At 43.0% G+C, this 26,609-nt stretch overlaps 1 protein-coding gene across 1 annotated transcript in view; it reads left to right on the top strand.

Annotated features, from left to right (window-relative positions):
* The first annotated feature begins 2,454 nt into the window (after positions 1 to 2,454).
* LOC126278928 (uncharacterized) overlaps positions 2,455 to 26,609 on the top strand; it is a 67,805-nt gene continuing 43,650 nt past the window's right edge. Inside the window, exon 1 of the mRNA XM_049979205.1 lies at positions 2,455 to 2,560. Coding sequence (XP_049835162.1) covers positions 2,455 to 2,560 — 106 coding nt within the window. The remainder of the gene's footprint in view (positions 2,561 to 26,609) is intronic.

The following is a 26,609-nucleotide window of genomic DNA, read 5'->3' as shown; positions in this document are numbered from 1 at the left end:
TCGCTCTCCACGTGACGGCCGGTACTGGAGCTGTGTGCGTGTCTGTGTGTGCGCGCGCGCGGCCCGCGCTGGAACACTCGCCGCGGCCGGCTGGAGAGCCTGGAGCTAATTGCGCGCCCCTATCGATTGCCCGACGTATTGATATAATTTCCTCGAGTCCTCTTGACGCGCTGCGAATTAAAAAAGCCCCGCCAGCGGGCGCCTCCGTCAATATGTGCTGCACGAAATTGAAATTGATGACTGGCTTAATTCTGTAACCACCTTCCTCATTTTGGGTCGATTTATCTCCATCAGTTGGCTCGCAACGAAACTCCTGAGAGGGGAATTTCCTTCGTACACAGCAGCCGAACCTAATCAAAAGTTCAGTGACGCTTTTAATTTTGCAGGATAGAGTAGTAATTCGATGCGTAAATGAAGCGTATCAGAGGGAACGTCAGTTATTGAGGAGAGTTGGGAGCCCTTCAAATTACTATCAGCCAAGAGAGAACCTCGCGTAAAGAGTTAAACAAGAATAATATTCGCGATTCTGTGTTGTTTTGTTGAAAATATGGCAACGTTCATCACTTCTGTAGGTGTACTGAATAAAAAAAACGCATTTTACTGCACAGCAGCATTTCTGGCTTGAACACTTTGCATAAATTATTTCTTGTATTGTTAGTGAGAAAATCAGAAATGTCAGACATTAAAACTAGGAAAACAACTACAAATTATTTCAGTTAACACCACACGCCCTTCGATTTTCATTCTAATCGATTTTTTACGCTAACCGTACGTTAGGAAACGATTTGCCTCATATGATCCCCGATTTCTTCGTGTGATCGGACGCGACATTACCGAGTGCTGCATTTGGCTTAAAAGTGCTAGTTACAGGGTGTTCCCTAACCATAACTAATTCCTAGCAGAAATTCTTCCTTCATCTTTACGTGCCTCGCCTTACTGAACATGGTTCAAACGGCTCTGAACACTATGGGACTTAACATCTGAGGTCATGAGTCCCCTAGACTTAGAACTACTTAAACCTAACTAACCTAAGGACACGACACACTTCCATGCGCGAGGCAGGATTCGAACCTGCGACCGTAGCAGTCGCGCGGTTCTGGACTGAAGCGCCTAGAACCGCTTGGCCACAGTGATCGGCAGAAAGATTGGTGCAGGAACCGAATATCTTGACACGCTGCGTGAAGAAGTTCTACGAGGGTTGGAACTTTAATAGGGGCAACTAGTTATTTACAGCTCGTACAAAATAAATACGTATTTCAAAGTTTTACTAAAGCTTCAAAGTAGTCACCAGAATTGTGTATAATCCGTTGCCAGCGATGTGGATGTCATACGATACTCTTAGCAGTGCCCCCTTCCTGCTGTTTCTGCTTCTCTGTTCACAACATAATACACTCTGTCCCCTTTTATACTGACAGGTCCACTTCTCATAGTATCTAGCGTTCAATTCTGTATTACATAAAGGTGTCCAGATGTGCTTGCTTGGATAATGTTTGCACAAAACGATTGAGAACGTTTGCTAAAGGCGGTATTATGTGATGAAAAGATTGGTTCAAATGGTTCAAATGGCTCTGAGCACTATGGGACTTAAGATCTGAGGTCATCAGTCCCCTAGAACTTAGAACTACTTAAACTAACCTAAGGACATCACACACATCCATGCCTGATGCAGGATCGAACCTGCGACCGTACCAGCAGCGCGGTTCCGGACTGAAGCGCCTAGAATCGCTCGGCCACTGTGGCAGTCCTCGGCATACTACAACTTGCGGTCCGAGGCGCTGCAGCCATGGACTGTGCGGCTGGTCCCGGCGGAGGTTCGAGTCCTTCCTCGGACATGAGTGTGTGTTTGTGTGTGTGTGTGTGTGTGTCTTTGTCCTTGGTATAATTTAGGTAAAGTTGTGTGTAAGCTTAGGGTCTGATGAACTTAGCAGTTAAGTCCCATAAGATATCACACACATTTGAACTACAACCTGCATCAGCTTGCAGTTTTTCCGTGTGGTGTCAGAGTGTTCTTGACGTCCTTGAATTGCCAACATACAATCACCTCCGCAGAATTGTTTCAGATGTTGCCGAATACCAGAGTAACGTCAGCAGATTCCCAGTTTCTCTTACACCTCTTGCCAGGCCTGGGATCTTCGACCACAGTCCAGCCAGTCAGTCTATTCTTAATCTTAGTGCCGCTAACTTCATTTCACAACTACTGTAAAGACGCGATTCCGAAACGTTTGTAGATGGCAGGCTACAACAACCGGTAGCAGACGGCACCCCTGGTTCCCAGTGTTTGCAAAGTGAGGCGTCACCTGCCGTCGTATACCTGCTTACCGTTGCGTTCACAGCCGTGTACGCCTTGTGCCACGTCGCCATGCGACTGTGATTGCGCCAGATGCAAGTAGGGCTATGAGAGTAGGCGCATGTCATCTGTTCAACATGTGCTGGCGAGTGATTCCATTCGCGAATATGTTCACACTGGGCGCCTCTAGTTCCGAGTTGGGCAAGCCACAGCAGCACGGCGACCAGCAGCAAACAGCACCGAGGGACCAACTGCAGCTTAGCTCAGGAACCAGTAGTGCCGCTGCCGCCTAAGTGCACACCAACCGGAGACTGTTTTTACTGGACGGACATACAGAATTAATCAGTGGATGTGAGTTTTTCAGGCTCCCACGAAGTAACGTGAATAAACAGCGTTGTAAGATATTCTGTAGACGTGTAGAATACAGAAATGTTTTAATGAAAGATAACGTCTAGCGACCACATAAGTTAAACAAAATAAATTTGAAAGCTGTTGTTTATTACCGAACTCTTCCGTATGTACATCGTTTATGACAATTATTACACGAGTATGTTAATAAAGCAAAAGTACACGGGGTCCCGAAAATCCCATTACATGCTTCTAGGACTTATAGACGATACAGAGTAGATTATATTTTGAGTAGGGACCCATATTTGGAAACGTCACCCGATGGGGCTACAGAGCGTCGAAGTCATTGGCAGCGGTCCATGTAAATGTACGTATATGCAGGGTGAGTCCGTGATAATGTTACAAATTTTCAACGATGATGGAGAAGTGAGGGTTCCTGGTTCGGAAACGAACGAGTCGGAATTTACAAGCGAAAATAACTCTGATACTTATAAGAGTGGACTACTGTTGTTACTAAGATTGTAGATTCGCTACTATCAGAGGTGATGGTATGGACAAAAGCAAGGGAAATGTCTAGCAATCGTAGGTTCTAAAATGTATACCTGGGGTGCTATGAGCACTTGTTCACCTTCGCTGGTGTGAAACACATCTCGTTTGTTGGACAAGTGCTCATAGCTCTTAAGGTATGCACTTTAGAGACCATGTTTATTACACACTTCCTGTTGTTTTGCCCCATACTACCACCTCTGAAGGTTATCTACCCTACAACGTTAGCAACAACAGTACCGGTGAATGTATTCCACTTTCAGACGTATCAGAAGAGACTGGCTTATACCTTTCGACCCATTCGTTTCCGGTACAGGGACGCTTCCCTCAGATTGACACCTTATAACGGAGTCACTCTGTATATACATACATTTACATGGACCGCCTCCTATAGCTTTGACGCTCTGTAGCGTCGTTGGATGACGTTTCCGGATATGGGATACTGTTCAAAATATTATATACATACCATCCTCTACAGATCGTAGAAGTGTGTAACAGTAATTTCCGAACAACAATTACATGCCTCGTCTTACACAAACCATTGTTTACAATCAGTTGGTAACGCATGCCTCTTGTCACGCCGCAGAACCATATTCAATGTAGAAGAAATCTTAAAAATTTCCCGTCATTTCAAATCCATTTCAGCTTAGAAATCCTTCAAAACGAGAAGAGCTAAGCATGTTCATACTTCCTTAATACTTATAAAATGGAGTACTTTTCTCTTCAAGGTAATCATCGTGTTACAGATTCTAAATCAACAGGCAGACAATTTCAGGTTATCAGCCACGTCAGCTGCCTGAGCAATACGACTAAAAAAGGCTTAACATATCCCTTTATATACTAAAGGAGTTTACTGTCACTCGAAGACTACGGCGTAAGTACACTCCTGGAAATGGAAAAAAGGAACACATTGACACCGGTGTGTCAGACCCACCATACTTGCTCCGGACACTGCGAGAGGGCTTTACAAGCAATGATCACACGCACGGCACAGCGGACACACCAGGAACCGCGGTGTTGGCCGTCGAATGGCGCTAGCTGCGCAGCATTTGTCCACCGCCGCCGTCAGTGTCAGCCAGTTTGCCGTAGCATAGGGAGCTCCATCGCAGTCTTTAACACTGGTAGCATCCCGCGACAGCGTGGACGTGAACCGTATGTGCAGTTGACGGACTTTGAGCGAGGGCGTATAGTGGGCATGCGGGAGGCCGGGTGGACGTACCGCCGAATAGCTCAACACGTGGGGCGTGAGGTCTCCACAGTACATCGATGTTGTCGCCAGAGGTCGGCGGAAGGTGCACGTGCCCGTCGACCTGGGACCGGACCGCAGCGACGCACGGATGCACGCCAAGACCGTAGGATCCTACGCAGTGCCGTAGGGGACCGCACCGCCACTTCCCAGCAAATTAGGGACACTGGGGTATCGGCGAGGACCATTCGCAACCGTCTCCATGAAGCTGGGCTACGGTCCCGCACACCGTTAGGCCGTATTCCGCTCACGCCCCAACATCGTGCAGCCCGCCTCCTGTGGTGTCGCGACTGGCGTGAATGGAGGGACGAATGGAGACGTGTCGTCTTCAGCGATGAGAGTCGCTTCTGCCTTGGTGCCAATGATGGTCGTATGCGTGTTTGGCGGCGTGCAGATGAGCGCCACAATCAGGACTGCATACGAACGAGGCACACAGGGCCAACACCCGGTATCATGGTGTGGGAAGCGATCTCCTACACTGGCCGTACACCTCTGGTGATCGTCGAGGGGATACTGAATAGTGCACGGTACATCCAAACCGTCATCGAACCCATCGTTCTACCATTCGTAGACCGGCAAGGGAACTTGCGGTTCCAACAGTACAATGCACGTCCGCATGTATCCCGTGCCACCCAACGTGCTCTAGAAGGTGTAAGTCAACTACCCTGGCCAGCAAGATCTCCGGATCTGTCCCCCATTGAGCATGTTTGGGACTGGATGAAGCGTCGTCTCACGCGGTCTGCACGTCTAGCACGAACGCTGGTCCAACTGAGGCGCCAGGTGGAAATGGCATGGCAAGGCGTTCCACAGGACTACATCCAGCATCTCTACGATCGTCTCCATGGGAGAATTGCAGCCTGCATTGCTGCGAAAGGTGGATATACACTGTACTAGTGCCGACATTGTGCATGCTCTGTGCCTGTGTCTATGTGCCTGTGGTTCTGTCAGTGTGATCGTCTGATGTATCTGACCCCAGGAATGTGTCAATAAAGTTTCCCCTTCCTGGGACAATGAATTCACGGTGTTCTTATTTCAATTTGCAGGAGTGTATAATAATAAATTTGTCTATCTAGTTCACCTCGAATCAGCTTTCGTCGTACAGTCACTGAAAGCAAATAGTTCGTCTCCAATCAGGAAATGGGGTAACATTATACAGTGAAGACTCAAAGAAACTGGTACACGTACCTAATATAGTGTACGGCCCCGCGAGAAAGCAGAAGTGATGCAACACGACGTGGCATGGCCTCCACAAATTTCTGAAATAGCGCTGGAGGAAACTGACACCATGAATCCTGCAGTGCTGTACATAAATCGGTAAGACTGCAATGGGGTAGAAGTCTCTTCTGAACATCACGTTGCATGGCATCCCACATCTGCTCAATAATATTCATGTCTGGGAGTTTGGTGGCCATATGCTCAATAATGTTCATGTCTGGGAGTTTGGTGGCCATCGAAAGTGTCTAAACTCAGAAGAGTGTTCCTAGAGCCGGTCGGTAGCAGTTATGGACGTGTGGGGTGTCGTATTGTCTTGCTGGATTTGCTCAAGCACAATGGACATGACTGGATGCCGGTTATCAGACAGGATGCTTACGTGCGTGTCACCTGTTCCAGTCGCATTTAAAGGCATCAGGGTCCCATATCTCTCCTTCTGCACATGCCTCACACCATTAGAGAGCCTCCACCACAGTGAACAGTCCCCTGCTGACACGTAAGGTCGATGAATTCATGAGGTTGTCTCCATACGCGTACACGTCCTTCCGCTCGATACAATTTGAAACGATATTCTTTCGAGCAGGCAACATGTATCCGGTCATCAACAGTCAGATGTCGGTAAGACGGCCCCAGGCAAGATGTAAAGCTTTATGTCGTCAGTTATCAAGGGTACACAAATGGTCCTTCGGGTCCGAAAGCCAATATCGATGATATTTCGTTGACTGGTTCGAACGCAGAAATTTGTTGATGAACGGGCATTGAATTGTTCAGCAGTTTGCGGAGAGTTGCACTTCTGTCACGTCGACCGATTCTCTTCAGTCGTCATTTGTTCCGTTCTTGCAGGAACTTTTTCCAGCCGGAGCGATGCAGGAGATATAGATGTTTACCGCATTCCTGATACTCACGGTAAGCTCGTAAAATGGTCGTACTGGAAAATCCCCACTTCATCGCTACCTCGGAGATGGTGTGTTCCGGAGCTCGTGCGCCGACTGTAACACCACGTTCACAATCATTTGGTAACCTGCCGTTGTGGCAGCAGTAACCGATCAAACAACTGCGCCTCACTCTTGTTATGTTATATAGGCGTTGCCGACCGCAGCGCCGTATTCTGCCTGGTTACATATCCCTGTATTTTAGTATGCATACCTATACCAGTTTCATTAGCGCTTCAGTGTAATTGTTTAGGGAAATACTTTTGTGGAGGGATATTTAACCTGTGTACTGCTATTTTCTCGACAAAAGCCTATTTTTTTTAAATATCTCGTTATAAGATTATTTTCAGTAAGGGCCGACATCAGTGACAATGAATTTACAATATGCATCCACAATATCCAACAAAACAATTAAAAGGACAGCTCTTTAATAAAAAAATAGCGACCCACTCTACTCTGGTGCTCTAATTTGAACATGTTTCCCGTATTTGCAGATAACCAATTAGATATATCCGATTAATGTCGAAATTCTTCTTCAGAACTTGTGAAATCTGACTAACTGAAATGTAGCGTTAATATAGGCAGCCGTCTTGTTCCTACAATCATGAGTACATGTTTCACAATTCTTGATATCTAGATTGGTGATATACGATTTGTAAATGATAAAGACCTATAGCTTTCGTCCGTAGCCAAGAATCGAAAACAAGTAAGTAATGTAGTTTCTATTTCCAGATGATGACTGTAAGAGCAAATGCCAGGATTTAATAGACGATTGTCAAAATTAGAGGGAAAATACCTGAGTTAACACACGATGATCGTCGTGTACTAGTACAGGAAAGAAAATGCAATAAATCTGGAGGTAATGTTGATACGATATGGATAATGTAGAAAGAGACAAACGAAAGAAACAAGGAAAAAGCAAGGAAAAAGTACTTATGGGGAACAATGATGATGATACTGATCTATGTTTCCATCATATGAACGAAGTCGTAAGGAGTTGGCTCCAGTCTATAGGCCACGTAAGCGTACTGTCATACCGCTGGATTAGTTGTGGAATTTCTTTACGGGAAGCCGCGTCTGCCAAGTCGAGCGATGGACATGTAACTGCTATGTTGTGTTGTGGGTAGCTTTGCATGTGAGAGGCATTGTTATTATGGAAGTTAAAGAATTGCTGCAAGTGCTATTGCAGTAAAGTGATGAAATACGGAAGTGATTCAGAGGGAAGGTGCGTAATGATGTAATTAAAAATGAGCAGATCTGCCAATAACGTATTTGAGTATCCTCTCGTTGCGAGTCGCACCGCACATCAGTCATCCGAGCTCTGTTCGGTCTCTCAGAATGAACTAATGTGAATCGGTAAAAATTAGTTACCATAAAAGAGTGCAATCAAGTGTCAGTGTCTCTTAGCGAGCGTGAGAACGTGCGTTCGATCATCGCGTTTCCGCATTATCAACAATCAGCCGCGTCGCGGCGGTTACGCGCACGCTCCTACAAGAGGGGCCTGAGAACTGAAAAATTAACTTTATCAACACTGTTACATAACTACTAGTGTCAACAAGGGCTGGTACCAAAAAAAAAAAAAATCTGTGCATGCGTGAGGAGCGTAAGAACTTTCGTTCTATTATTCGGCTTTCCCATCATCAAAAACCATCCGCGCCGTGTTAGGTTACGTGTACGCTCGTCAGAGTGAAATTGTGGACAGATAATCATCTAGAAGTTGCCATCAAAACTTGACTTAGAATGTAAGCAGTGCAACCTGTGATTTCTTATCGTCTCAGAATATAGATGTTTGTACCAGACGTAGGATAGTGTTGTGCTTAACGTTGAGTGGCTCCCCTAAACCCGCTTCCACATTTCGATACATAATTTCACGCAGGCCAGCACCACTGTGGAGCAGAACAGTACGAGCGCCGCGGGATCATCAGATACGTGGTGTGGACAGGGCGTACGGTCCGAAGTGAGAAACCATTTGCACTCCCGGGCGTGTTACAGCCAAAGCAAGGAAAAAAATTAGGAATTTTTTTTTGCGACAAGTAGATTATATCTACACAGTGCAAAAAAACAGCAGTCATAAATAAAGTGATATTAGCAGTGCTTCAACCTCCGCACCTCTGGCGCCAATTCGTGGAAGTGTAGCGTAACGCAATAGTGTATGAAATTTTGTACAGTTATGTGACTCCGTGTCAAAAATAAATTTCGTTCTTCACTTACTGCATTTTTAGACACTGTGGTTTTATTTCATCTTTAGTAAAACAGCGCACCAAATTAAAGTCTTTTATTCAAACGACAATAGCTCCTGAATAATTTTTCATCACCTAAGAAACGTTTTTAATCAACACCGTGTAACTTCCTTCTGCTAATCCACTTTTACATAAACGCATTGCCGGCTTTCGTCTCTTCTGTTGGGTAACAATGAAACATCGTCTTCCTCTTCTCGCAACAGCGCCATAGTAGCGCAAGACCACGCAATCGCTGCCTTCCACAACACACCGAGGCCAAGCGACTGCGCTGCTGCCCGCCGTCTGCAGTTGTGGTCGGACGCTGTTAGCAGCGTTCGGAATGGAATCGCACTTTGTCTCTGCTTTTGCTACCCTCAGATAAGTTTTTATATTTAAAGTCAACCATCCCTTTTCGACAATCGTGCAGTGATAAGCGCAACAACTAAGGGGTCATAGCTTAGTCACTTATGTTTTGGTTTGATTGGCATTCATCTCTTGTCACGTTATTTGTAGGTGTTCGTTCCATCTTTTTCCGTTTTTTTTTCAGTTTCAATTGTGTACTGGCTACGTGAAATTACGGTGCTCTGACATTTTCTTTTCCCTGTGAACCCACTTCTAGTGACCATGAACTGAATTAAAGGATAGTAACTTCATCGGTTTTTCATTACCTTTTTTTTAGTCAGCCATCAAGGGCAAGTAACCTGCCAGTTCTGGAACATAAAACTACCGAAAGTAAACACTATTTGTGATGTACGAGGTCAAATGGCTAGATCCCTTTATATTTTATCACATTATTATCACAACTGGAAAGAGCAAAATTTTATAAAGTATTAATTCATCGCCAATGCGATAGTACTGGTGAGTGACTTCGATACTGATGATATATATAAGATGTAAAACATCTACTGTTTAGATAAAGCAGATTTATTAGATATTACAACGAGTAAGTCTTACTTCAAAACTACTTTTTGGAAGAGGACAATATGAGAGATCTACCATTATTGACTGACGCATAGTTATTTCTTACTGAAAGTATGTTTACTCTTACACACATTTAATTATTTTTTCGTTTATAGAGTTGCTTAATTACATCGGACTTACACAGATAAGCCAACTCGTCATGACCTGTGCCCACCGCGACCTTGGATGCTGCCTGGTGGCGTTGCGAGCAGATGACGTGGTAGAAAAAGTTTGTAAGCAGAGCAGGATCATCCCAGCGAAAATATGGGCTGCAAACGGGCAAATCCCGTGAGAGAAGAGACTTTGACTAAGACACAGAGCCTGTCAGCGGGATCTCAATACAGGTGAAATTCATTGAATATCCGCGTGCTACTGTCGTGAAACTACCTCTATGCGCTAAATGGTTGAACATCGACGACTCTTCACAGAACGTGGGGTTCGGAGGATTGTCTGCTCTGTACAGTAGGATAGATGGTGATCTGTGGAATTTCTGCCGAAAGAGCACAATACTCGTAGGTGTTACGGAACACGCTGTTCATTGCACATTTTTCAACATGGAGCTCCGCAACAGATCTTCCCTACGTATTCACGTGTCGACCCCGCGGGATCGTCAATTAAGATGCCAAAGGGAGAGGGATTTGACCGTCGATCAATGGAAAGGTGTCGGATCTTCGAGTGAATTACAGTTTTACTACACTATATCGATGGTCCTCTCTAAAATCTCCGTCATCTCGAAACGTGCACCGCAGCACGGACGCAGAGCGGTGGAAGCAGCGTTATGCTGTGCGAGGCATTCTACTGTTGTGAAACATGCAAGTATTGCAGTAGCGCAGTAAAAAAATGTCGACTTTAGTTTCACACTCAGTCTACTTCCATTTCCAGCAATTGTGTGGCCAGCTTTGATAATTTAAGGGGCGTTCAAATGAAAACATATGTAAGAAAGGAGTTAAAGTGTTCATTATTTCCAAAGTAATTGCCGTAAGTGGCGCAGAATTAAATCTCACTTAAGGACCCCACTACTGGAAAGAAAATTTTTGAATCTGTGAAAATGGTAAACGATTGTTTTGTAATGGACTGGAGGTTATAACACTAGCCGTACTTCATTATATGTCACTAACTTCCCTGTAGTGACAAAAAACTAGTGTTACCCTCTGGGAGAAATTTTAGTTTTGACCGTGTGTTTGTCAAATGGATAGAAAAGGTATCGGACAGTAATTTTTTATATATTGCGATTAATAGAAAACTACACAGGATTTACTTTGGGATTAATGAAAGTATAAAAGTTAAAGCAAATGGAACAATAAACGGTCGCCAGCCAAATTAGCTATATTAATTTGATACACTATGTTTAAGAAAATTGAATCTGAGTTGTTGAAGTGACTTTAATTAAGATTCCCTTTGAATAGCACATTGGGTACACACGACTACAGGGCGATCTAAGTTGTGGGTAGCAGTACTTACCATTAACCCACCAAACAGTAATCGTAGAAAGCAAGACAGTGCCCCACTGTTATAATAACAGTTGCAGTCACTGTCATCACATTATTCAGTACTCAGATGTTACTGAAGGAGGCACTGAACTTAAGTTGGGCATGAAAAGATTTCTGACTTAAGTGACATACAAATAACACGAATAAAATTAAATTATACTGCATATACACGATTTATACTCCCGTATATAGAAAAGTGTCAGATTTCTTTAGTACGGATTGTATTCTAATATCCTTCTAATATGAAAAGAATATGGTGGGGTCCCATAAACTTATGCTGTTTCAATACGCAACTCTATGATTGTTTCAAAAGAAAAGTTCAACCAAAATTAATGCTTAGCCCCACTTGAAATAATTTATGTTTTCATTCTTTAAGGAAATTTACTCACTGAGCTCAGTTTAACCTCAAAAATGTAATCGTTCATGATAGCAAGGCTAAATTACATATCAAACAATGTTCAAATGTGTGTGAAATCTTATGAGACTTAACTGCTAAGGTCATCAGCCCCTAAGCTTACACACTGCTTAACTTAAATTATCCTAAGAACAAACACACACCCATGCCCGAGAGAGGACTCTAACCTCCGACGGAATCAGCCTTACAATCCATGCCTGCGGCTATAGACCACTCGGCTAATCCCGCGCGGCTAAATCATATATCAAATTGGTTTATGAGCCCTTTTCATCACCTGTGAAGCAGGTATTTTAGACATTAACATTAAAAATTTTTCCCGAGGGCATGCAGCTTAACTGCATGAAGCTTTACTGTATGTAAATGACGATTGGTGACGTCTTGGGTAAAATATTCCGGAGGTAAAATAGTCCCCCATTCGGATCTCTGGGCGGTAACTACTCAAGACGACGTCGGTATCAGGAGAAAGAATACTGGCGTTCTACGGATCGGAGCGTAGGATGTCAGATCCCTTAATCGAGCTGGTAGTTTAGAAAATTTAAAAGGGGAAATGGATCGGTTAAAGTTGGATATGGTGGGAATTAGCGAAATTCGGTGGCAGGAGGAGCAAGACTTTTGGTCAGGTGAATACAGGGTTACAAATACAAAATCAAATAGGGGCAATGCAGGAGTAGGTTTAATGATGAATAAAAAAATAGGAGTGCGGTTAAGCTACCACAAACAGCATAGTGAACGCTTTATTGTGGCCAAGATAGACACGACGCCGACGCCTACTACAGTAGCAGAAGTTTATATGCCAACTATCTCTGTAGATGAAGAAATTGAATAAAGGTATGATGAAATAAAAGACATTATTCATATAGTGGAGGGAGACGAAAATTTAATGGTCTTGTGTGACTGGAATTCGACACTAGGAAAAGGAAGAGAAGGAAACGTAGTAGGTGAATATGGATTGGGGGTAAGAAATGAAAGATGAAGCCACCTGGTAGAATTTTGCTAAGAGCATAACTTCATCATAGCTAACACTTGGTTCAAGAATCATTAATAATAATATTGTGTACATGGAAGAAGCCTGGAGATACTGACAGGTTTCAGATAGATTATATAATGGTAAGACAGAGATTCAGGAACCAGGTTTTAAACTGTAAGACATTTCCAGGGGCAGATGTGCACTCTGACCACAACCTATTGGTTATGAACTGTAGATTAAAACTGAAGAAGATTCAAAAAGGTGGGAATTTAAGGAGATGAGACCTGGATAAACTGACTACACCAGAGGCTGTACAGAGTTTCAGGGAGAGCATAAGGGAACGATTGACAGGAATGGGGGAAAGAAATACAGTAGAAAAAGAATGAGTAGCTTTGAGGGATGAAATAGTGAAGGCAGCCGAGGTTCAAGTAGGTAAAAAGACGATGGCTAGTAGAAATCCTTGGGTAACAAAGATATATTGAAATTACTTGATGAAAGAAGAAAATACAAAAATGCAGTAAATAAATCAGGTAAAAAGGAATACAAACGTCTCAAAAATGAGATGGACAGGAAGTGCAAAATGGCTAAGCAGGGATGCTAGAGGACAAATGTAAGGATGGTAGAGGCTTATTTCACTAGTGCTAAGATAGATACTGCCTACAGGAAAATTAAAGAGACCTCTGGAGAAAAGAGAACGACTTGTATGAATATCAAGAGCTCAGATGGAAACCCAGTTCTAAGCAAAGAAGGGAAACCAGAAAGTCGGAATGGCGATGACCTTGAGGGCAGTAGCCTATTATGGAAATGGAAGAGCATGTAGATGAAGATGAAATGGGAGATATGATACTGAGTGAAAAGTATGACAGACCACTGAAAGACCTTAGTTGAAACATGGCACAGGGAGTAGACAACATTCCATTAGAACTACTGACAGCCTTGGGAGAGCCTGGTGAGCAAGATGTATGAGACATGCGAGATACCCTCAGACCTCAAGAAAAATATTATGGTTCCAATCCCAAAGAAAGCAGGTGTTGACAGATGTGAAAATTACCGAAATATTAGTTTAATAAGTCACGGCTGCAAAATACTAACGTGAATTATTTACAGACGAATGGAAAAACTGGTAGAAGCCGACCTCGTGAAAGATCAGTTTGGATTCCGTAGAAATATTGGAACACGTGAGGCAATACTGATCCTACGGCTGGTCTTAGAAGCACGATGAAGAAAAGGCAAACCTACGTTTCTAGCATTTGTAGGCTCAGAGAAAGCTTTTGACAACAATGACTGGAATACACTCTTTCAGATTCTGAAGGTGGCAGGGGTAAAACACTGGGAGCGAAAGGCTTTTGACAATTTGTACAGAAACCAGATGGAAGTTATAAGAGTCGAGGGACATGAAAGGGAAACAGTGGTTGGGAAAGGAGTGAGGCAGGGTTGTAGCCTCTCCCCGATTTTATTTAATCTGTATAGTGAGCAAGCAGTAAAGGAAACAAAAGAAAAATTCGGAGTAGGGATTAAAATCCATGGAGTAGAAATAAAAACTTTAAAATTCGCCTATGGCATTGTAATTCTATCAGAGACAGCAAAGGACGTGGAAGAACAGTTCACTGTCTTGAAAGGAGGATATAAGATGAACATCAACAAAATCGAAACAAGGATAATGGCATGTAGTCGAGTTACCTCGGGTGATGCTGATGGAATTAAATTAGGAAATGAGACATTTAAAGTAGTAAAGGAGTTTTGCTATTTGGGAAGCAAAATAACTGATGATGGTCGAAGTAGAGAGGATATAAAATGTAGACTGGCACTGCCAAGGAAAGAGTTTCTGAAGAAGAGAAATTTGTTAACATCGAGTGTAGATTTAAGTGTCAGGAAGCCGTTTCTGAAAGTATTTGTATGGAGTGTAGCCATGAATGGAAGTGAAACATGGACGATAACTAGTTCGGACAAGAAGAGAATAGAAGCTTTCGAAATGTGGTACTACAGAAGAATGCTGAAGATTTGAGGGGTAGATCACGTAAGTATTGAGGAGGCATTGAATAAAATTGGGCAGAAGAGTAATTTGTGGCGCAACTTCACTAGAATAAGGGATCGGTTAGTAGGAGGTGTTCTGAGCCATCAAGGGATCAACAATTTATTATTGGACTGCAGCGTGAAGGGTAAAAGTCTTAGAGGGAAACCAAGAGATGAATACACTAAACAGATTTAGATGGATGTAGGCTGCAGTACGTACTGGGAGATGAAGCAGGTTGCACAGGATAGTGTAGCACGGAGAGCTGCATCAAACCAGTCTCATGACTGAAGACCACACAACAACATTTAAATACCTTAGCATTGAATTTTTGTACATTTAATACACAGAAACAAATCACTAGTTTCTTAGAAACAGGACACTCAGTTTCGTGCACCCTTAGGAGGGGATCAACCAATATTTCAGCAGCAGGGTTCTAAACACAGGTTTATAGCAATCAGGTTATATGGAACAGTGGCGAAATAGTTGTGGGAAGCGATGTGGCCACTAACGGTATTCACGACTATTGATGCAGAATGCTCTTTACAACTTCTTCTCGGCAGCAGATGTTTATCACATTACAGCTGTTCCTTATTGCCAAGAGCTCACTGCAACAGCTGAATCCACATCCGAGGCAAATTTCCACACAAAACGGCTTACAAATGCCTTCCTTGGCACCATAGATGTGTACTTTGCAATGGCTAGCCACTGACTGTGTGCCGTTCCCTCCAAGGAGCCGGCCAGATCGAAAACCAAAACCACCTTTTAACTTGTGCCAAGCCTTCCGTTGCCGAGGTGCTGCCCTACACCTTTTTCATTTCACAACACAAGTTTCCTAAGCATGAACCAGCTTACAACATAATTTTTTATGAATATGCACATATGATAAAACTTCATTATTTTAAACGTCATTTACATTTTACCATACATTCATTGCAAACTTTAAATTTCTTGTCACAAGTGATTGTCCTTAATTAACAAACACTTCATAATCACAGACACATAGTTACATTGTATAAACCTAGTCCTAATCGATATTGGTGTTACAAGGTGTCTGGTCAGTAGATCAACAGACATCGGACCGACAATACGAGGAAGAGCAGAGTGGTGTTACTGGCTTGATGAGAATCTGAAATCTTTAGCTATCTCATGGATAGCTGCACTTCATTGATACATCATAAAACTCTATGTGCTAAGTCAGTTAAAGTATATGATATAGGTTGTTGATCATTCATTGAACTATGTTCCTTGATATGAACCGACACTTCGTAGGTATGAGAAATTTTTGGCTCATATCCAAGCTGAATAGATCATTGTTCCACATCTTAAAGACGTTCCTCAGTTTGCAAGATTTCGCAACATTGCTAGAGACGAGTGGAAAAGAGTTGAAGCCCTTCAGTGAACCACGTTGGATGGCTGACCCCAATTTTATGGTCGAAATCACCAATTTTAATGCATTCCTTCAACGCAAGCGAGTCGTCATTTAGTAATGGATAAGGAGGACAGGACTGATGCTTTCATTGAAAAATTAAGCCAATGAATAATCAGACTCAGGTTTGTGAAATGGAGAGTCTCCCAGAGCTCAAGGCAGTCAATTGTGGACCAGACAGTAACTGAGATTCGTCATCATCTCAAACAGATCACAAGACGTAGCACAACTGGAGACTCATTTGTCATATAGTTATCGCTTTTTTTCTCTTTGAAAAAAGATGCTACTTGCAAGGTCATTTTGCCTATAAAAGTTTTTAAACAACTACCTTGCAGATGTTTGTGGAGCAGGCAGACGTGCGTACAAAATGGCGTAGTAGAAAGGCAGTCCACTTAATAGTCTCGTAAATTTTTGCGACTAGGCGGATTATGTGGAAGAACAAAAGAGAAGTGCGTCGTCTGGGGTATTTGTGAAGGAGCTCTTATAAATGGCACTGCAGACTCAATCTCTATCAGTCGTTCACAGCCTTACGTTTTCTCAGCCCGTAACGACCTTACAGACGGCGGCAGTGTCGGTAGCAGCCTCGGCCACACACCGAGGTGATGGGCAGCACGGAGCACGGCCGGGCCCGAACGGCGCGCAACAGATGCCCGTAATATCGGCCGGTGGGTCGCGTCGCACCGTTAGAATAAATCGCAATAAGCGCCCCCCGCTGGCGGTACCGATTTAATCAATATTCAGCGCTGGCGGGCGCCCTCACTGTGCTATGCTGCGCTATGCTATGCTCCGCTATGCTGCAGGGCGGGCCACGGCACGTCCCCACCCACCCCACGTGGTCGCCACGCTCTCCGGCCCACCGCCGCACTGCTGTACCTGAGTGGCCGACCGCTTTAATCGTCGTTTGCGGTAATCTGCGGTTTTATCGCCGCCGCTGGGAGGGGCGCCACCCGCTGAAAAGGTCGGTTCGCCTCCAGTGTTAACCAAATTTGGTTTTGTTCAAAAGCATCACCATCGCCACAGGACGTCGGCAGTACATTGGGTGTTAGGGTTCAGGTGTATCGTAGGGATTTGGTAAAAATGCACCCTCTGACCTGGCAGTGTAGCCTCTGACTTATCTTCTGTCCTTGTAGAGCTACCGTAGGCTACCGTAGACAGTGGTACGTAAGCACAGACTACGGTAGTTTTTCTAGTAGCTATGGTCGGTACCCGTATAACAGATTGTTATGCGTGCTGCGAACTTATTGGGCGTTACCTCATAACAATCGCTTTCCTTGCATATGCGATCAGTGTCTTACTGATTCCTCTAGAAACCGAAAGAGGTCAACTGTCTAGAAACTCAGGGAGGGCATATAAATGGCTGGATAGCCTACGAAACATTTTTGTTTAACATAGTTATTCTCCTGCCTGTTACTTAAAAGTGAACAACATTTATAGAAAAATTGAAACAGTCAATATTTAGTTCTGGTTTTATTCGAAAACAGATGGATGTTTCAGGATAAATAAAGAAAACAATACAGCTTCCCAATATATCGCTACAAATCGCAAATTCCTCAACTAAAAGCTAAAATAAAAAAGCCATAAACCAAAAATATATCAAATATCGCTTCAATATATGTCTCTGTTCTTCATAAATAAATTTCGTACTTATCTGTAACAACACGAAACTATTGCGATTTGATCATGATGAGGAACGTTCTATTGAGTATAAAATAATGTAAATAATGATACGTATCTTTTGTTTGTGCATGTAAACTGTACTTGATCAAAAGTAATTGCTTTGGTTACATAAAAGCGCAGAAGTTACGCAATCAATAAATTTTTTTAAAATACTATTTATGTTTTGTAAGGTCATAAAATACACAGCGGACTGACACCGAACGATGTTGAGCTCTAGTTATGTGCCAGGCAAATAACCAAGAAAAAAAGGGAGCAAGAGAGAGAGAGAGATAGAATGGGTGTATGTATGTATGTGTGTGTGTGTGTGTGTGTGTGTGTGTGTATGAGAGAGAGAGACAGAGAAAAATGAAATGTCGTCTGACGAGGGCCTCCCGTCGGGTAGACCGTTCGCCTGGTGCAAGTCTTTCGATTTTACGCCACTTCGGCGACTTGCTCGTTGATGGGGAAGAAATGATGATGATTAGGACAACACAACACCCAGTCCCTGCGCGAAGAAAATCTCCGTTCCAGCCGGGAATCGAACCCGGGCCCTTTGGAGTGATAGACTGTCGCGCTGACCACTCAGCTACCAGGGGCGGGCAGAGAGAGAGAGAGAGAGAGAGAGAGAGAGAGAGAGAGAGAGAGAGAGAGAGAAAAAAAATTCTTCGGTTCCCAGTTTCTCACTTACACAGTCAGTTCACTTCCTTCCTTTACTAATAGCACGAGTAATACTACCTTTTACTACCGAACCGTAGTTTTGTAGATCTCAACTGAAATTAAGCTACATGTGTAGCAAAGTGCCGAACAGTGATTTCGGTGGAGCGCAACTGTACGCGAGCCCCATTCTAAAAAGGGAAGTGGAATGAAAAATTCTTGTCAGGACTGTAGGACACTCAGGCATTAGAATTTTTTCCTATTGGCAGGGTGAAATTATGCCCAATCTATCTGCTACTTCACATTTAACACTATTAGAAATGCATACTAAAAAAATACATACTACAATACAGAACAGAATGGGTGCTTTATAAACACAACTCACAGAATACTTGTACTTAGCTTACGCTGATATAAAGCAAACCTGATATAGTGTGATATTGAAATGTACTGAAGCCTCCATAGCTGAGATCGCTAAAGTACATCTGCGCGGAGGCACTCACCTTAGAAGTGTGCAGATTCGAATCATGATGGTGCTAAACATTCACTGCAAGTATTTATCTGGCAACGGGAGAAGAGGGTTTGACGTAGAGCTTCTGATCACTAGTCTTTGTGCCAATGTCCTGGATTAAATTCCAGATACCTCTGTAGTGACTCATAAAGTCGAAACATAGTGATCGTCCCCTGATTGGGTACGTTAAGCTCCCCGGCTGCCTTGATGCTAGTCGAGAAGAGGAAAGTATGTGTCGGAAGCTGGTTTCACCCGCCTCATTCCCATCATCTAAGTACAAACCCAACATTACACCGTACAAGCGCACATTACAGTAATCCACATGACACAAGTACACTATTACTACTTCTTAACATATCGGCGGAAGGCAACGGCGATACTCCACCATTAGGACCTTGCCTAGAACGAGGACGGAGGATTGTAGCACCCTACCATCATTGCATCTACGTCTACCTGATTACTCCGCTATTCACAAGTAAGTGCCTGGCAGAGGGTTCAATGAGCCACCTTCAAGCTATATCTCTACCGTTCCACTCTCGAACAGCGCGCGGGAAAAACGAGCACTTAAATTTTTCTGTGCGAACCCTGATTTCTCTTATTTTATCGTGATGATCATTTCTCCCTACGTAGGTAGGTGCCAACAGAATGTTTTCGCTATCGGAGGAGATGATTGAGATTTCATGAGAAGATCCCGCCGCAACGAGAAATGCCATTGTTTTAACGATTGCCACTCCAATTCACGTATCATGTATGTGTCACTATCTCCCCTATTTCGAGATAATACAAAATGAGCCGTCCTTCTTTGAACTTTTTCGATGTCTTTCGTCAGTTCCACCTGATACGGATCCCACACCGCACAGCAATACTCCAAAATATGGCGGACAAGTGTAGTGTAAGCAGTCTCTTTAGCAAATTTGTTTCATTTTCTAAGTGTTAGTTACGTGTTCCATTGATCAATAGCACGGAACAACCGTTATGATGGGGAACGTGTCGAATGTACAAGAAATGCGCACACGAAACAAGATTTTTTCTTTTTTTGTTTACATTATAGTGTTATGTCTAAATATTTCTATTATCTATCCCATTTCCTTAAATGGCACAAAATGCAGATGTTCCATCTCCAGACTTATTTACCCAAATTCAAGAATTCATCTATGTTATAGAAGGAGTTGCCAAGGATGTATGATTTCAATATAGATCAGGAACAATAGAAGGCCTATAACACTTCTTTGGGGAACGCTGGTAATTACTTCTTCTTTACTCGATGACTTTCCGTCTGTTACTACGAACTGTGACCTTTCTGACCGGAAATCACGAATCCAGTCACGCAACTGAGGCGATATTCCATTTGCACTCAGTATGGTTAGAAGACGCTTGAGAGGAATGGTGTCGAAAGCCTTCTGAAAAACTAAAAATATGGAGTTAATTTGACATACGCTGTCGATAGCACGCATTACTTCATGAGTATAAAGAGCTAGTTGTATTTCACAAGAACGAAATTTTCTGAATCACTGCTGATTGTGTCAGTAAATCGTTTTCTTCGAGGTACTAGATAAAGTTCGAATATAGTATATGTTCCAAAACCCTACTACAAATCGACGTTATTGTTATGGGGCTGTCATTCAGCGGATTACTCCTATTTCCCTTTTTGGGTATTGGTGTGACTTGCAATCTTTAGGTACGGAACATTCTGTGAGCGAGGGGTTGTATATAATTGTTAAATATGGCGCTATTGCATCTGCATACTCTGAAAGGAACTTGACAGGTATACCAACTGGACCGGAAGCCTTGCCTTTATTAAGTGGTTTAAGCTGCTTTGCTACACCGAGGATATCTACTTCCATGTATCTCATCTTCGCACGTGTTTTAGATTGGAATCGGGAATATTTAGTTTGCGTTCTTTGGTGAAGGAGTTTAGGAAAACCGTGTTTAATAACTCTGCTTTGGTTGCACTGTCATCAGTGACTCCTCCGTTGTCATCGCACAGTGAAAGTATTGACTGCGTCTTGCCACTGGTGTGCGTTATTTATGACCAGAATCTCTTTGAGTTTTCTGCCAAATTCCGTGACAGAGTTTCGTTGTGGAAATGATTAAAAGCATCTCGCGCTGAAGCACGGGCAATACTTCGAACTTCTGCGAAACTTCGTCAATCCTCGGGATTTTGCGTTCTTTTAAATTTCGGATGCTCTTTTCGTTGCTTCTGCTACAGCGGTCTGGCCCTCTTTTGTGTACCATGGGGGATCAGTAGAATCACTTATTAATTTATGTGGTATATATCTCTCAATTCCCGTCGATAGTATGTCTTTGAAGTCATTCTACAACTTTTCTACCCTTACATGATCAGATCGGATGAGTCGAGACTGTCTCTTAAAAAGGCGTTAAGAATATTTGTACCAGCTTTTTTCCAAATAGATGTACTTTGCGTTCCTTTTTTTTTATTCTGGGTGTTACGGTATTCAGCCTATCAACAACTGCCATTGACTATAATTGTATGAGGGGCTACCTATTTGAAATGAGGCTCAAGTTTTCTTTGAACTTTTCAGCAACTAGATCTTCTGAGTCGGGCTGTCGGTAAAATGATCCAATTAATAGTTTATTCCGATTGTCAAGTATATCCTCTACCCATACTATTTCGCACCTACTATCTACTTCAATTTCACTACAAGGCAAACTACTTCTGACAGTAATAAATACTCCACCACCAACTATATTTAATCTATCCTTTAGTTCGTTTGAAAAATTTCGGCTTTAGCCAGCTTTCTGTACCTATAACTATTTGAGCTTCAGTGCTTTCTGTTAGGGGTAGGAGCTCTGGTTCTTTCCCAACATCGATACAACTACAATACCGATGGTTTCTACAACTACCTTACTGTGTTTTACCTGTCCCCTTTTAGACGGACGCCCCTTCTGTGTTTCCTTGATATCCTGTTACCTAAAAAACTGCCTAGTCCCTTCCACACAGCCCACGCTACCACTGTAGCCGCCTCGTGTGTGTAGTGGACTCGTGACCTATTAAGCGGAACCCGGAAACCCACCACCCGGTCACAGAACCGCCTGAGCCTCTTATTGAGACACCCCCCACCCCCACTCGGCTCTGCACCAAAGGACCTCAGTCTGTTCTCTCAACGATGCTGCAGATGGTGAGCTCCGTCTTAATCTCGGAAGAAAGACTGGCTGTCTTTACCATTCCCGCTAGTGGCCCGAAACTAGAGCACCCTTTAGACATCCGGAATGACTCCCCCCGGTATGCACACGGAGAGGGATCAGTTTCTACTGAAACATATGGACTGTAAGAGAACTCAAAATCAATAGTAATACCACTGAGAAGTTGGGAAAAAACGTACAAAGCGTCACATATACACGAAAGAACAATTCTGGCAGACATTTCACTCACAATAATTCACTGGTATCAAGAAGATTTCATAATCTTGCAAAGGAGGAAGATAGGCCAATGAGTCATAATTAAGCAAGCGTAGATTACTAATGACTTTTTGATAGCTGTATGATAAAACCGCCTGTCCCTGTGACGCTTCAGTTCAAAATGGGTACTTGAACCAAAGTCGCAGTGCAGGTTGGCTCTCTCTGCGTTTCGAACGTAAAGACTCCCATCGAGAGATATACATACATCTAACCACAGTGCGCTTTCTTGTGGTTAGCCGAAATGTCTCTTTATGCAGGAAATTCGGAAGGTACCTATCTGTGACGTTAAGCTGCTTAGCTAGACTATCTTAAATGCCGCCAATTTCACTTAGGCACTATCTTAGAAACTGTTTTTTTCTTTTTTTCGACGGAAATGCTACTAATTGGCAACTTTTTACTGCCATTGCTTACTAATGTACACAATCTTGGAAAAATTACCACTATCCATGAGAACCATCTGTCGATCGCCTGGACAACATACATAATATTAAAGTGCTGCACAGCTAATGATATCAATCCTTAGCATCACTTCAACGCTGGCTCTTACTTGACTTTTTGGAGACAATCATTAGATCTCCACCCCCCACCTCCCCTAGAGTGTAACATCAGAAATTACTGATATACAAGAGACAAAATCCAACTCACTAGTCATATTAATATGAGCCCTCGTGCTTTTATGTCATACAAACTTTCCCAACTGCTGCACTGAGTTACCAGATAGGGCAACAATGGATTCAACGCTAGGGCTCCAGCTGAACCTGTCCCCATGCGCGTGTTGTTGCGACATATTAAGATCATTGTGGCAGCTAATGCCACAATGTTTTATTGTTTTCAGCAATGACCGACGCAATTTACAACTTATTAGAGCGAAACTGGCATATGTATTCCCCTGCTGAGCTCTAGGGTGCTTCCTTATTAACAGAGGCCTTGGTACCTACCATTAGGGAAACGTATATAAAATACAGTACCAAAAATGAATTTTGAGAGAACGGAGACTTGAAGTACGTAGTTAAACTAAAACTAATTGTAACGAAGCAAGGATCTTTGATATACAGGCAGACACTTACAAGACCAGTTACAACACAACACGGCATTAGAAAGGGTGCATTACATGCAGAAACTGGGTTGGAATCTTGAAACTGCTAAGACGTTTATAAATTTGGCTTTAAAATATGTTTACTTGATGAAATAGGAAACAATATGTAACTACCAATACAAGGTCCGTCCAAATAGAAACCACCAGTGCTCAACACTGATGCTTGAATCAAGCGTTAGGTGGAAAGTGTGTTGCTGGGCTAGTGCAAATTAGCCATCCTACTTTGCTCTCAAGGGTTTCATGTTAATTGATATCTAGGCAGTGTGTACCAATGTGTGCTGCAATCCAGTTTCAGAAAATACCAAGCAATTTCAGAGTGTAAACCACTGTTTAATTCTTGAGAAGGTGTAATCTACGTTACGCCATGTTGTGCGATAATGTGACATATATATTATTTGTTTGCTAATTTTTGCAGCATTGCTACGGATGGTTTCCAGCTACACGCGATTACTTGCGTTGATGTCAGTGTCTATCGTGATGCTTAATTCCATCGAACAATCCTGCAAATGTTGTAGAGTGTATGTGTGCGTCTACACTACTGGCCATTAATATTGGTGCACCAAGAAGAAATGCATACGATAAACGCGTATTCATTGGACAAATATATTTTACAAAACTGACTTGTGATTACATTTTCATGCAATTTGGGTGCATAGATCCTGAGAAATCAGTACCCAGAACAGCGACCTCTGGCCGTAATAACTGCCTTGACACGCCTGGTCATTGAGTCAAACAGAGTTTGGATGGCGTATACAGGTACAGCTGTCCATGCACCTTCAAAACGATAACCACAGTTCATCAAGAGTCGTGACTGGCTTATTGTGACGAGCCAGTTGCTCCTCCACCATTGACCAGAGGTTTTCAATTGATGAGAGGTCTGGAGAATGTGCAGGCCAGGGCAGCATTCTAACGTTTTCTGTATCCGGAAAGGCCCGTACAGGACGTACAACTTGCGGTCGTGCATTATTCTGCTGAAATGTAGGGTTTCGCAGGGATCCAATGAAGAGTAGAACCACGGGTCATAACACATATGAAGTGTAACGTCCACTGTTCAAAGTGCCGTCAATGCGAACAAGAGGTGACCGAGACGTGTAACCAATGGCGCCCCATACCATCACACCGGGTGATACGCAGTATGATGGTGACGAATACACGCTTCCAATGTGCGTTCACCGCGATGTCACCAAACACGGATGCGACCATCACTATGCTGTAAACAGAACCTGGATCCATCCGAAAAATTACGTTTTCCCATTCGTGCACCCAGGTTTGTCGTTGAGTACACCATCGCACGCGCTCCTGTCTGTGATGCAGCGTCAAGGGCAACCGCAGCCATGGTCTCCGAGCTAATAGTCCATGCTGCTGCAAACATTGTCTAACTGTTCGTGAAGATGGTTGTTGTCTTGCAAACGTCCCCATATGTTGACTCAGGGATCGAGACGTGGCTGCACGATCCGTTACAGCCATGTGGATAAGATGCCTGTCATCTCGACTGCTAGTGACTCGAGGCTGTTGGAATCCACCACGGCGTTCCATATTACCCTCCTGAACCCACCGATTCCATATACTGCTGACAGTATTGGATCTCAACCAACGCGAGCAGCAATGCCTTGATACGGTAAACCGCATTCGCGATAGGCTACAATCCGACCTTTATCAAAGTCGGAAAGGTTATGGTACGCATTTCTCCTCCTTACTCGGGGCATCACAACAACGTCTCACCAGGCAACGCCGGTCAACTGCTGTTTGTGTATGAGAAATCAATTGGAATCATTGCTCATGTCAGCTCGTTGTAGGTGTCGCCACCGGTACCAGCCTTGTGTGAAAGCTCTGAAAAGCTAATCATTTGCATATCACTACATCTTCTTCCTGTTGTAGGAAAGCAGCCTACTCACGCCGTATAAAATTGACATCTGTCTTTCCATTGTGTGCCAGCCAGTCCACTGTAACTAGCTCTAACGTCATAAATGTTGCGCAATACTTTGAAAATCAAGTAAATAACCGGAATCGTTTCTCGCATGTCAGGAGTAATACTAAATCAATATGTGTTGAATATCAGTTCAATAACTTTAACCATTTTCGAAATTTGGACATTTTCTGTAAAAATCATTGGCGCAACAGAAAAGAGCTAGAAACTTAAAAAATTATATTTTGATTCCTTTTGCATAATAATTTAGCATAAACAGTATTCTGGACCTCATAAATTAAAATTTTAGGTCAAATTCATGATTTTCTGGTTTTTGTCTTAAAAATTAAGGAAGCAAGATAGATGACGTAGGTGAATAAACAAAGCTAGCATGTTTAAACTTAAGTAGAATGGAGATCCGCTATAATCATAAAGATGTGAGAAGTTTCAACTGAATAAATATAAAACTATAGAGATAGCATATCTCCAAAGGGCAAGTTCAGAGCTCGTCTACTGTGTATAATGTAATTAAATTAATTCTCTCGCCCAAAATATTTGACATAGCCACGTCAGACTTTTATTATGATTACTTACTTGTGTGCTGATTGCACAATTAAATTGAAAGCTTCATCGGCCATCAGCAAAGGAAACAATGATTTATTCGATAACTTAAAGTGGTGCATTACTAGCCCAGCTGCTAGTTGGGACAGCGGATTTAATCAGGCGTTCCCTTAGCCGTCCGCACCGCGGTTTTATATATAAGAACGCTGCGCGAGAAAGAAAGTCCCCAGTTCTCTCCTGACGCTGATTAGCGCAAAATCTGTGACGGGAGTCGCTTCGCTTCGGTATTATTGCTATAAACAGCCTCGGCTGCCGTAATAGGTTACTCGGGATAGGCGTAACCATGAAATCTTTTTCGAGTGAAGTGTTGATTCTGGGATGACTTTTAATGATCTATCTTCTGTTTTCGTATGTCATATTTTCACGTGCCGCCGCGGGACAGACATTCTACTATTATTTAGCATGGCGTTTGACGAACATTATCATCAAATGATGCGAGCATTCACTTAAACTTTCAATTTGAACAATTATAGTTGCATCAGCGCATTAGACTCTGAACTGCTCTGGTAGTTGGATTGTGTGGATTCTTTTTGGTCGTTTTTGATTATGAATCGCAGACAATCTCCTAATTCCTCAGAGATATAAGCTGTAGCTATAAGTGTGTTTCTCAGATGAAGTGGGCACTAGGAATTCTAATTACAGGCTTCACGTTTTCTAATCACTTTCTGGTTGCCAAAATTGCA

The sequence above is a fragment of the Schistocerca gregaria genome, chromosome 6 (assembly GCF_023897955.1).
Source record: "Schistocerca gregaria isolate iqSchGreg1 chromosome 6, iqSchGreg1.2, whole genome shotgun sequence".
Taxonomy (NCBI): Eukaryota; Metazoa; Arthropoda; class Insecta; order Orthoptera; family Acrididae; genus Schistocerca; species Schistocerca gregaria.
Note: the sequence above shows the minus strand (reverse complement) of the source record. Positions and strands in the feature narration are given on the sequence as shown.